Source organism: Lycorma delicatula, chromosome 6, assembly GCF_047948215.1.
Source record: "Lycorma delicatula isolate Av1 chromosome 6, ASM4794821v1, whole genome shotgun sequence".
Classification (NCBI taxonomy): domain Eukaryota; kingdom Metazoa; phylum Arthropoda; class Insecta; order Hemiptera; family Fulgoridae; genus Lycorma; species Lycorma delicatula.
In genome coordinates this window covers 139585256-139597467 of record NC_134460.1, presented here as the reverse complement: position 1 = coordinate 139597467, position 12212 = coordinate 139585256, and the positions used below count along the sequence as shown (strand labels likewise).

Here is a 12212-nt window from a genome sequence, read left to right as displayed (position 1 = left end):
TTTACCAACTGAGCTACACCAAGGCGTCATTTCTTATATGTTCATTCCTGATTTTATATCGATTCATTTTTATATTTATTTTTTTAATATTTATTATTTTTTTTATAAGTTTAAAATTCATTCTGTTAGTAATAAACAAAATTACAGATATAATAAGTGAATTATATTATAATTAGTTAAAAAATGAAAAAAAACCATAAAAAAGAAGTAAAACAGTTTATATGTATATATATCTATTTAGAAAACACGCATTGAAAATCTCAAGATCAACAGTACCATAGTCTAAGGAATTAATTTTTTAATTATGTTATGGTAGTAGCAATATCACAATGTGGGCAATTCAAATTGTCTAAAAATATGCTACCCCCTAGTAGAGAAAATCATATTTCCATGGTTCTCTCCATTTACCTCACCAAAGTAGTATCCTGCTTGTCATCTTCCGTATACCACAGAATGTTCAAGCTTTACAAGATGCTATCACACGAAGTCCACATCGGTCAATCCGTCGTCTCTCAGCATCTTTACAATTGCATAGTTAAAATGTTCGAAGAATGTTAGTGAAGGACTTGCAATTCCATCCATACAAGTTGCAGTTCGTCCAGGAACTGAAACCGAACGATGCAGTTGTGCGAGCACAATTCTGTAATGTAATGCTTCAGAAGATAAATGATAACGAAGAGTTTGTTCACGAACTGTGGATGTCAGACGAAGCGCATTTCCACGTCAGTGGATTTGTTAACAAGCAAAATTTCAGATACTGGGCACAAGAAAATCCTACGCAGCTACACCAGCGTCCGTTGCACAGCCAGAAAGTGACCGTGTGGTGTGCTACGTCATCTTACGGTGTTATAGGCCCTTATTTTTTTGAGGATGACAACGGTCTTGCGATTACAGTGACGTCGGCTCGTTACGTAGCCATGCTTGAATCCTTTGTTGTGGAACAACAAAAGAGATTTCCACCAATTCTTAACACCCTGGTTTCAACAAGACGGAGCAACGTCACATACTGCACGAATATCGATAGCAGCTGTACGCCGATTGTTTGGACAACGTGTCATTTCACGAAATGGTGACATTAGATGGCCTCCCAGATCACCTTATCTCTCAGCTTGCGATTACTTTTTGTGGAGTCACCTTAAGAGCAAAATGTTCCACAGTAGACCTGCTACAACGGAAGAACTGAAGGCAAAGATCCGAGAAGCAATTTCGGAAATTCCAGTTAAGATGTTACGTCAAACCATGAACAATTTAACGAAGAGACTTCGTGAGTGTTTACGTAGAAGAGGAGGTCACCTGCAAGATGTCATCTTAAAAAACAAACTAAAATGTATGTATCCTAAAATGGCAACATTTGTACAATTACATGAAATAAAATTCATTTTCTAAAAAAATTTTTCATTAACGTTATTTAATTTTTTATACTTCCCGTTTCTTTGAATCATTTTGTATATACATAGTATAGCTGTCACCAGTAATGAAAAATCTAGCACAAGTTTATGTCTGTCTTCAATTATACAAATACTGTCTATATTCAGAGAAAATGAAAAGCAAAAATACTGATGGAAAATACTTAATGATAAAACATCAACCAACAGATGTACAAAATTACCAAGGTTTTCAGAAAAGAAGTACATTGTGCCACATTAATAACTACAAAAATGTACAGATCATTCAACAAACTTAAATCTCATACTGACAAACAAAGCTCCCGAGGAATATAACAATTAAATTGCTGTGTTAAGTAAGTTAATACATTGATTAGAGTAAAGGATATTTTTAGATAATTCGGATTACCCGCGTTGTGATATTGCTACTACCACAGCTTAATTATAGAATTATTTCCTTAGACTACTACTGCTGAGTGGTTGGATTCATTTAAAATTTATTTCGCTTAAATTTTTTTAAATATTACTTTGCTCTTTCATCTTTAGACTTTTCCTATTTATAGCGTGTTCGTAATTATCATTAAAAATACTTGTAGTAGCTCTACCAATTAAATTAAAAGAATTTATAGGAGAGAGATAAGTACAGGTTAGAGGGCAAGGTCGTTTCATGATTTTGTAATAATTTAGTTTTATCGTTTTTAAGTTTCTTTCGTGTTCCAACAGTTTCACTGTTACATTTAATTATGACTTCATTAGCTTTTAGGAATATTTTTAAAAACTTTAATCGGAACAGTACTATTCAGTGTTCTGTTTTAGGGTTCTATAAAACTTCAATAGGATTGAGATTCTCAAGTTAGTATTACATCAGCGTATTTTAGTTTTTTTTTTACTGTTATTAACTTAATAGTGTAGGAATTATCTTAAACTGTGAAGTTGTAAATAAATGTATTGGACAAAGCACGTCCAATAGTTATATAAATAGTTTGCTATTAATATAAAATAGAATATTATATTTACTGAAATTATAGAACTGAAATCATTGTATAGGTATTTTAGGTTAGGCTGCCTTTCACCGGTTATATGTAGTTGTAACTCGGAATTTGCATGTGCACTTGATTGGTAGTTAAGCAGTGTTTTTTGTACTTATTCTTTTAATTTCTTCAAAAAAATTGGTATTACCGTGTATTCCTTTATGGAAGATACTAAAATTACATTTTCAATTATATGCAAGTGATTATAACCAATGATATAACTATTTAAAAATGCTGCAGTGTATTAATCTTTGACAGTCAAAAATTTCACATATGTTGCATGGGATGGGCTTTTACATAAAAATCTGATAGTGGGTAGAATCAGTTTTATTGGAAAAATCTATTTCATTAAGAATGAGTAGAATTTCTGTTAAAGATATTTTTACATACAAACACAGAAAACAAATCCCTTCCAGTTGATTGATAAACAGAGTAAACACCATCAGTATTAAAAGTAAAGTATCTCAAAAAAATTTTTCTACTTATACAAATTTAGAGCATCTAGGCAAGAACCTGAGAGAAAGGTGTGGGATAAGGAAAAAAGCATGATTGGTAATGAAGGGAAGGAGACCTATCTGCAGGATAGCAAAATGCATGTAAACAATCTCATGCAGATTGCTTTAATTCCTGCCCTGCTAGTGGGAATCTGTTCCACCCTGCTATCTGGAGATTAGAGTATTTCTGTTCCAAGATTGTAGCAGCTCAAAACTTATCAGTGACTTTACATTAGTATGCTGCAATTGGTTTGGTTATTGAGATAGTCATTTAAGAGTAGGGTCAGGTTTTCATAACAGATTTCTTATCAATTACCAATGGTATGATTGTTGACATTTTTTGTTGCACCATAAACCTTTTGGCTAGATCTGTACTGGAGGATATTCTAGAGTGGTTGAATTAGTTACAATCAAACCTCTGATAGGGACTAATAACTAAAAAAAATTTGTTACTACATTTTTGACATGCTCACCGTACTTTCCCCTTTAATATTGTAGCTATATTTGCTGGGATTGTAAAATAATTTATGTTTATGGAGTAGCTCTGATGAGCCATCTGATGGTTCTGTTATGAGTGAAGTTGTAAATGGTTTGACTGGGATTCATCTGAAATTCTGTGATTGATTTTAGAGTCATTGTTTGTAGCACAAGGACAGTTTGTTGCATACGTTATGAAACAAATGTAATGTATATGATGTTATTACTGTTTGATTTGATGAACAGCATTCTACCACATGAAAGGTACAAATACATTTTATGAAAGAAAATCTTATCTGCTAATAAATAAATATGTTATAATCTGTGATTGTTGGTGGCAATGATTACATGGAATGATTATTTTTTTTACTTGTTGATTTTTTTTTACGCTGGGTTTTTTTTAATACTCATGTAAGGCATTTTCAATCAGTTTTGAGATCATTTTGATTTATCAAAGAAAGTGTTCAATAAAATTTTGCCTTGTTTTTAAAAAGTAAGAAATAGTTGTAATAAGTAACTGATGAGTAGAATTGAATATGATATCCAATTGTTGGATTTTATTGCGACGTTTACCTTGAATAGCATGTAACACAAGTTGTACAATGTTAAATGTATATGAAATTTCATTATAAATTTCTAGCCAGAACTTGTCTGCCAACTTGTATATATGACTGTTATTATTATACATAACAAGTTTTACCCATGATATGATTGTTTATCATTGATTGTTATTGAATGATACAAATTCAATAACAGGAATAGGGTCATGTAAGCTGTTTCCAACTCCCAGGAGTTTCCATTACAAAAATTGCAATAAGTCTTCTTCCACGTCATAGCCATATAATACAATTTAATATTGATAAATTATTTTTTTGTTTGTTTGTCTTAAAGCTGTTACTTATAACAATATTACAAGTAGCGACTAGGGTGTTATTACTAATTACAATTAATTTGCATTGAAATGTAGTATATTTAACCATTTCTTATGATTATTAAATTTCTGTAACATTATCACATAAGACTTTATGTTGTAATGATGATGCTTGGTAACTAATACATTGCAGCAATGTTTATTGATTATTACTTGCTTTATAATTCTTTTTTAAGGAAGCTGTTTAAAGTATTTTTGCAATAATGCTACACCAACTAAGCTTAAACATTTTGTATAGGGATCATGACTGATTTATCGTTGGGTTATTACTACCTTAACTTGTGAGAATTATTTCATATTCTGATTTCATGAAATGTATTGTACTTTAAATGTTTGTGGTGGGCTGCAGGATAAAATGTAATATTCTAATCTTTTCTTGTGTTATTATTTTGTAGTTTTATTCTTCATGTTTTTCTACTGTTTTTAGTTTAATATTAATTATAGTGCTGTAACCATATGTGTGTAGATAACATTGAATAGTAAATACTGAAATGCTATAGGAAAGTGTAAAATAATATTCCAGAAACTTTTGTACTTGTTTTTATTTTACTTTTTTCTGGAGTATATATTTATTACAAAATCCTTTGTGTTAAATTATTTAATAATTTTCATGTTTGAAATAGTATTTTACTTATTAAATTCAATAAAATAATTACGGTTAAGTTCGTTTGATAGAAGCTTATGTTTTCTACCTAACAAGCAAATTTTTTTTTAAACATTTTAACTACAATTTGTTTGAAAGTGGTCAAACCATTTATCAGAATTGCTGATATGATAATGTTAAAATGTTTAACTTTAAAAAAAATTTCTCATGCAATTATCTTTTTTAATGAAGAGAGTGTCTAATTTTCCCTACTTAATGATTTACAGAATTGTCTTAGATACTGCTATGGCAGATTCTTCTAGTTGGTGGTGATTTTCTAAGTTGGAAAGCCAACTTTTTTTTTTTGTTTTGCGTCAGAGGAGGAAAAATCTGCAACCAACGCCCAGTAGCCCTTACTGCTGGTTGTGTGGGGTTTCCTGCTGAGACAGGTACTCACTAAAAAACCCTTCCCCTCACACAATGCTGTGATAGAACCATCCAAAGGGTGTATGGATGGTTCACGGGCTCACTAGTGCCGACGTCAAGCAACAGTTTCCAGCATATCCCCTAGGGGCACCAGCAGCAGTGATCCTGTAGGACCCCCACTGCCCACCTCCGAAGGCTGGGCTTCCACCATCACTCTACCCAACTACCTCTTTGCTTCCTAGAGAGTATATCTTTAAACCATGCCACACAAATGTTCCATTTTTTTTTTTTGAAGCAAACATGTATTCCATGACCTTTTCTGGCAAGAATACTCCATAAAATGGCCGCTCTGTAGCTAATCTTGGACTCATTAAAAATGTGGGTTTTACATCATCTTTTTCATGGCAGTACATATATGTCTGTGTCTCCTTTCTCCCTCTAGCATGGAGGTAGACTTTGAACAATCCATGGCCCATAAGCCACTGGGTCCAAACATCCATCACCCCGTGTCTCCTGTTAAGCCAGATCCTAACACACCGTGTTAGCCGATGCGTTCATTTGCCAGTGGTGGTCACATCCCACCTCTCCTGGCATCTAAGACCTCTATACCCCGTTATCTATCTTCCCGCCCCTCTGTCAGCATATTAATCGAGCCATAAATGGATATCATGAGAATGGCCTTCTCCTGGAAGCGCGGGGGCCACCGATATTCTTCATTAACCTAGAGACCGCTGATAACACCTTCTCTGCTTTCTTGCACATATCAATATGCACCTTGAGCCCCCTTGTATGATCCATCCAGACACAAAGATACCTTGCTCTCTCCAAGGGGGTCACTTCTATTTCTTCCAGTCCAACGAAGATCCTCGGGATCCTCCTTCTTCCCGTCATCTGGATTATGTTAGTCTTATGAGGTGCAACTTTGAGCCCTCTAGCCTTTAGTCAATCCACCACCAGCTCCAGGGTTCGGATGGCCCAGAGCTTAACATCAGTAGCGTTCCTTTCCATCACCATAATGGCGAGGTCATCTGCATAGGTGAGTAACTGCACCCCTGCTTGGACCTCAACACCCAGGAGGCCGTCATATGCCACATTCCATGATAGGGGGCCCAGAATTGACCCCTGGGGCACTCCTTTCTTCATGGTTATGATGACTTCCTCACTCTCTCAGGTGATCAGCATCTCCCTACCTGTCAAGTAATCTTGAATCATTTTGATCAGGTAGGGAGAAACCTTCCAGTCCACCAGTGAGTCCAAAATAGCATTCCAACCAACAGTATTGAAAGCATTTTCAATATCTACCATAATCAACACTGGTATCTCCCGAGTGTGTCTAGTTCCCGATGCAGTCTCCAAAACTCTACCAATTGCATCCATATTGGATCATCCCTTCCTGAAACTATATTGTCTTTCACACAGTCCACCACGGCACTCCAATTCCAGGCCAAGTCTCCTAGCCAGGAGAGCCTCAAAGACCTTTCCAACAGAATTAATCAGGGGTATAGATCGATAACCACCTCCCACCTTAGGCACCATGATCAGCCTGGCCATTTTTCAGCTACCCGGCATGACCTCATAAGATAAGGCCTGATTGAATGCCTCAAGAAATGACAAAGAGGACGCCTCAGCTTGATGACAGCATATTCCAACACCTCCACCATGAATCTCGGGATCTTTCTGGATAATTTCTTGTCTGTTCCATTTCTCCTCCTGAGGAAAAAGCTTTCGCAGAGCCTGCATCAGTTGTTTCATCGGCAGTTTGGGCAACGCTCTCCCGAACCTACCCATGACCGGTCTGTACATGTCACCAAATGGATTTTCATCTAATTCCGCACGTAAGTCATGCCATTTTTCCTCTTTGGCATCTGCGATGATCTATTTTAAGTCTCCCCTTCAATAATATATTTGTCTGAGTGTTGGGCACCATCAAGGTCACTACCTGATTGCCAGAGTGAGTAGGCCGCATTTGTAAGGACTTCTTGTGTTCTTCTTCTAACGCAGTGAGTTCTGCAACAGCATTTACAACCTCCTCCTCCAAGGTTAATGCTGTGGTATCCCTTACACAAACCCTCCTCAGTCTCTCCTTTCTCTAAGCGATTTGTACCCCCTTGCATGCCTTTGATTTTCTGGAATAAATTATAAGCCTTCTGTTCCTTGTCCCTTATTCAAACTAGGACCTCCTCATTCCTGCCATTATGAACCAATAAAACCTCTGAGGACTCTCTCTTAACCTCAGTCGTAAGGTCCTTTAACACATCAGTATATTTGCGACCCGCGTCAATCGCCTTTGTAACCACCGTTTTCGAGGAGATCTTAGATTCTGATCTTCCCGTTTCCTTCCGCGGAGCCCTATGTGTATGTATATACGTGATCTAGTGCAACCTCCTAGCTGAGCATCCCCCAACTTTCTACATGGGAGTGCAAACACATCCTCCTCTACTCCAAATACCACATCGCCCCTCGCATTAGCAAAAATGCTTCCAATACCATTCTTCAACTGTGTGAGTCTCTCCCTCTCATCCATTGAAGAATCCAAAACTAGGACAAAAATCATCCTGTCAGAGGGGACAACCCCTCTGAACTCTCCCCCAGAAGCACCTTCGTGGAGGCTGAGAAGGCCAGCAAGAAGTCTACTGTCCCCCAGTCATTCAGACTCTAACATCTGGGACCGTATTATAAAGAGAGGCCACAAAGGCACCTTTCAACTTCACGAGTTCAAGGATGACCGCAATGTGACCATTGCATTCACCAAAACAGGTCTCCTTCTTCTCAACCGTATGGGTGTAACATCTCTTCAGCTATCACATCATAATTAATTCATTTAGATCATCATTGTGCACCCCATCTTCCAATAGTATTCTTATTCTGACTAACCTCCCTATCAGTCTGAGTGGCACAATCCGTCTGTGACTGCTTCTGATATGCTACGAAGGTTCTGACCAAATTGGCCAACTCTTTCTGTAATTGCTTGAGTGTCTTACTTGTGCTTTTTTCTACCCCATTCTCAAATTCCTTAGACACCATCTGGAGTCAGGCAATGAGATCAGGAATGTCCAGAGCCTTCGCTCTACCCACTCTCTCACTCTGCTCTCTTTGCTCTGTGAATATCCCCTTTCTTTGTCAGCAGTTCCTCCTCAACAGGCTCAATGACCGCTGTTGCCTTTCATTTTTCGAACTGGCACACTCTCTTCCCGTATCTGCGATCTCACCAGCACCCTGGACAGTTTAAAATACATCTTCCTTATCCATTTCACGTTCTCAAATCACACCCAGTACCGGGGAAAAAAAACATTCTGTATATACAATTAAATAATATAAGATCAAAAAAGAAAAAATCCAAAATAAAGCCAACCTGTGGCTTCTTTTGTTGATACATATTTTATTTTTTTTATTTAATGCAACATTTTTTTTTAGTTTAGTAATTTTAAGAGTGTAGTGTTATTCCTAATTTTATTTAGCTGTGGATATTTTACGGAGATTAAATTTTAGATAAAAAATAAAATTTGTAAAAAAAATATTATTGTTTTTATAGATAAATAATAATAATATCAGTGGTAAATTAAAGATACATAAAAACATTTCCCATGTATATTTAAGGATGTATTTGAATTATATATTGTATTTTTTCAGATAAATAATAGTAACTTGATTACAACAAAATAATTGTAAGTTTAATTAACGGATAATCTTTAACCTCTGTTAATCGTTATTTAGATTTTTTTCTTTAATCCTATGACTCTATCAATATTTTAAGATAATTTTTAACAGTAAAGTTATTTGCCATTATACTATTGTTTAAGTTTGCTAGTCTGCTATGTTTATTGGAGTCTTTAGTATTAGTAGGTGATGGATCATATTTTTGAAAGAGGTTTGTTTAAAATTGCATGAGATAGTTTGATGTATTTTGTATTACTAAATTTGTTTTAATTGCTTTTTCTATATTTTTAATTTATGTGTTAAATGATTATTGTCAAATCTACGAGTATAATCTTGTATTTGTGTATCATTCAACAAAATGATAATGGTTGTTGAAGATCTAGTATGTAATTATTCTGTAGGGTGTGTTATTGTATAGTATAATAATTTTAGGAATATTCATTTTCTTTAGATTCATGCTATCTACATTATGTATTTGTTCTTATGTGAAGGTTAAGAGGATTCAGTAATATTTTTCGTGGTGACATTTTCTTGTTTAGTTATTTGCTAATACTGATTTCTAAAAGAAAGTTGTTATTTAAAGTTGAGTTATTTTACTTATTGTATAAAATCTATTAATTTACATAAATTAATGTAATTAACACCCCCAACATCCCCGGCCTCCGCCGTTAGGCTATGCGCAGGAATGTCGGAGTGTCGTGGCAGTCGACTGCCCCCCTGTCTTGCCTTTTCTTTGGCGTCCCATCGGGGTCCTCTCAGTTTCATCAGGATGCAGCAGCCCTCCCTTCTGGACGACCACTACATCCCTCCACTTAGAGGCTACCCTTCCCGTCCCTACACTAGGTTGCCGGCTACGCATTGCGCGAAGCCGGCAAACCGCCGCGTCCCCCTCTCACACCTGAGGGTCCCAAATGCATCATCGGAGCACCCCAACTGACCTTCATTCTTGCATATGAAGGAGCCAAAGCGTCCTCTGCATCCAGGCTGCCTCCCTGGCCCTGCACGGCGACCACGATTCGCCCCCTGTATTTTATTTATTTATTTATTTATTTTTCCTCCCTTCAGTTGCAGCCCATCACGTTGGCGTCTGAACTTATTCCTCCTTCCGCAATCCGCGGGCACGTTCGCTGTGAGTGCCCTCGTAACCGTTAGAAGGAACACAATCAATAAAATAAAATAATACCACAATCATACAATACAAGGAAAATACATAATAAATGAAACCCACTTCATGTTGTCTCTTCGGCGATGTCACCTCTAGCCGTGGCCCTCCTGCACACGGTCGAAGCGATCGTGCTTGTCATCTCGAGCCGGCCGTAGAGTACCAACCACAGTGACAATGGAGGCCATCTGTGCCATGCCTACGCCGGACCACAGCCCACCTTTCGCACTCGTAAAAGGTGTGCTCCGGCGTGTCATCCTGACCGCAGTAGAAGCACCTCGGTGTCCGTCTTCTCTTGAACCGATGTAGGTAGACCCCGAACTCCCCGTGTCCAGACAGGAACTGCGTGAGGAAGTAATCTACCTCCCCATGCCTCCGCCTGACCCACGGTCCCAAGTCCGGGATCAGTCTCCTGGTCCATGCCCCAGCCGTAGCCGTTCTCCACATCTCCTGCCAGTTGACCATCAGCTGCCTCCCGGCTTCCGCCTTCGGCGTTCCTTCGTATGTGGAGACCAGCTGCGTGGCCCGCAGCTCGATGGGAGGCACCCCTGCGATGACTGCCACTGCGCATCCAGATACGGTGCGGTACGCCGATGTTATGCGAATCGCCGCTCTTCTGGTAAGGGAGGCTAGCATCCGTACGTTCTTCTTTCTCGAAAGTGCGTCCTTCCAGGCCGGGACCGCGTACAGCAAGACGGAAGAAACCACTGAAAGGATCAGCCGTCGCTTGCTCGCCCGTGGTCCGCTCTTGTTGCCCATTAGTTTTTGTAGAGCGTCTTGTATCTTCTCGGCCCTCTTAGTGACCTCTCTGAGGTGGGTGTTAGACAGCCCATTCTTGTCAATCCACACGCCCAGGTACTTAGCGCAACCGGACGTGTGGACCCGTACGTCGTCTACCATGAAGGACATTCCTCTCAGTCTTCTTCTGCCGGTGATCGGGACAGCTGCCGTCTTGTGCGGTGCCAGTCGTAGTCCTCTCTCCCCCAGCCATCTGCTGACGACTGCCACCGCCAAGTTTGCCTTATCTTCTACCTCCTCCTCCGTCCGTCCCGACACCATCAGCGCGAGGTCATCTGCGTACGCGACCGACTGGCATCCTTCCGGGAGTTCTTCCCGCAGAAGGCCGTCGTACGCGATGTTCCAAAGAAGAGGCCCAAGCACCGACCCCTGCGGAACGCCTCCAAACATGTTGAAGTCATCTTCTCCTTCCTCTGTGCGTACCCGCAGAGATCTCTCATGCAGATAGTCATTTATTACGGCGAGCAAGTAGCCGCTGATCCCTCTCTCCCGGAGTATTCCCATGATCACTCCCCATGGCACGCTGTTAAATGCATTCCTGATGTCTAGGAGAATGATCAATGGGATTTTCCTTCGTCGCCACGTGCCTGCCGACTGAACTCTGGCCCACTCTAGCACCCGTCGGACGGCGTCGACGGTCGATCTTCCCCGAACGAAGCCGTACTGGTCTGGGGAAAGACCTCCGCCCGCCTCAATCTCCGACCGCAGTCTTTCAGCGATCAGTCTCTCATACAGCTTTCCCATCGTGTTGATGAGGCAGATCGGTCGGTATTTCCTGGTTTCTTCGGCTCCCGGTTTCGGGAGGAGGACCAACCTGGCATCCTTCCAACAGCCGGGAAAACTCCCCGTGGACAATGCCCCACTGAACATGTCTAACACCGTCCACGGGTGCCTATCCACCAACACCTTCACGATGGACCCAGGGATGTTATCTGGGCCCAGGCTCTTCCGCAGGCTCATCTTCTTGGACGCCCACTGTAGTTCTTCTACAGTGAAGCGCCTTTGTTGATCACCAGCTATCGGTTCCCATTCCTCCTCTTCGACGTGGAAGAGCTCCGTTATCGCTGTGAGAGACTGTTCCCTTGTTAATGGGGTCAGGCGCCTACCAAACTTCTTGGTGACGATCTGGTAGGCCCTGCCCCACGGATCTTGCTCCAGGTCTTCCACGAGGTGTTGCCACGCCTCTTGTTTGGCAGCCTTAATGGCTCTACAAAGGCTTCTTCGTGCCGCGTGGAACACCTCCGTTTCCTCCTGTAGGCGCTCAGAGT

General features: G+C 39.7%; 1 protein-coding gene across 3 annotated transcripts in view; it reads left to right on the top strand.

Annotated features, from left to right (window-relative positions):
• Positions 1-2022: 2022 nt before the first annotated feature.
• Positions 2023-12212, top strand: part of Echs1 (Enoyl-CoA hydratase, short chain 1) — a 33207-nt gene continuing 23017 nt past the window's right edge. Inside the window, exon 1 of one of the 3 annotated variants that reach the window (XM_075368646.1) lies at positions 2023-2237. In XM_075368646.1, coding sequence (XP_075224761.1) covers positions 2129-2237 — 109 coding nt within the window. In that variant the 5' untranslated portion in view covers positions 2023-2128. Of the gene's footprint in view, positions 2238-9100; positions 9196-12212 lie in introns of those variants that run through there. The other 2 variants (XM_075368644.1, XM_075368645.1) reach the window with 2 other exon arrangements.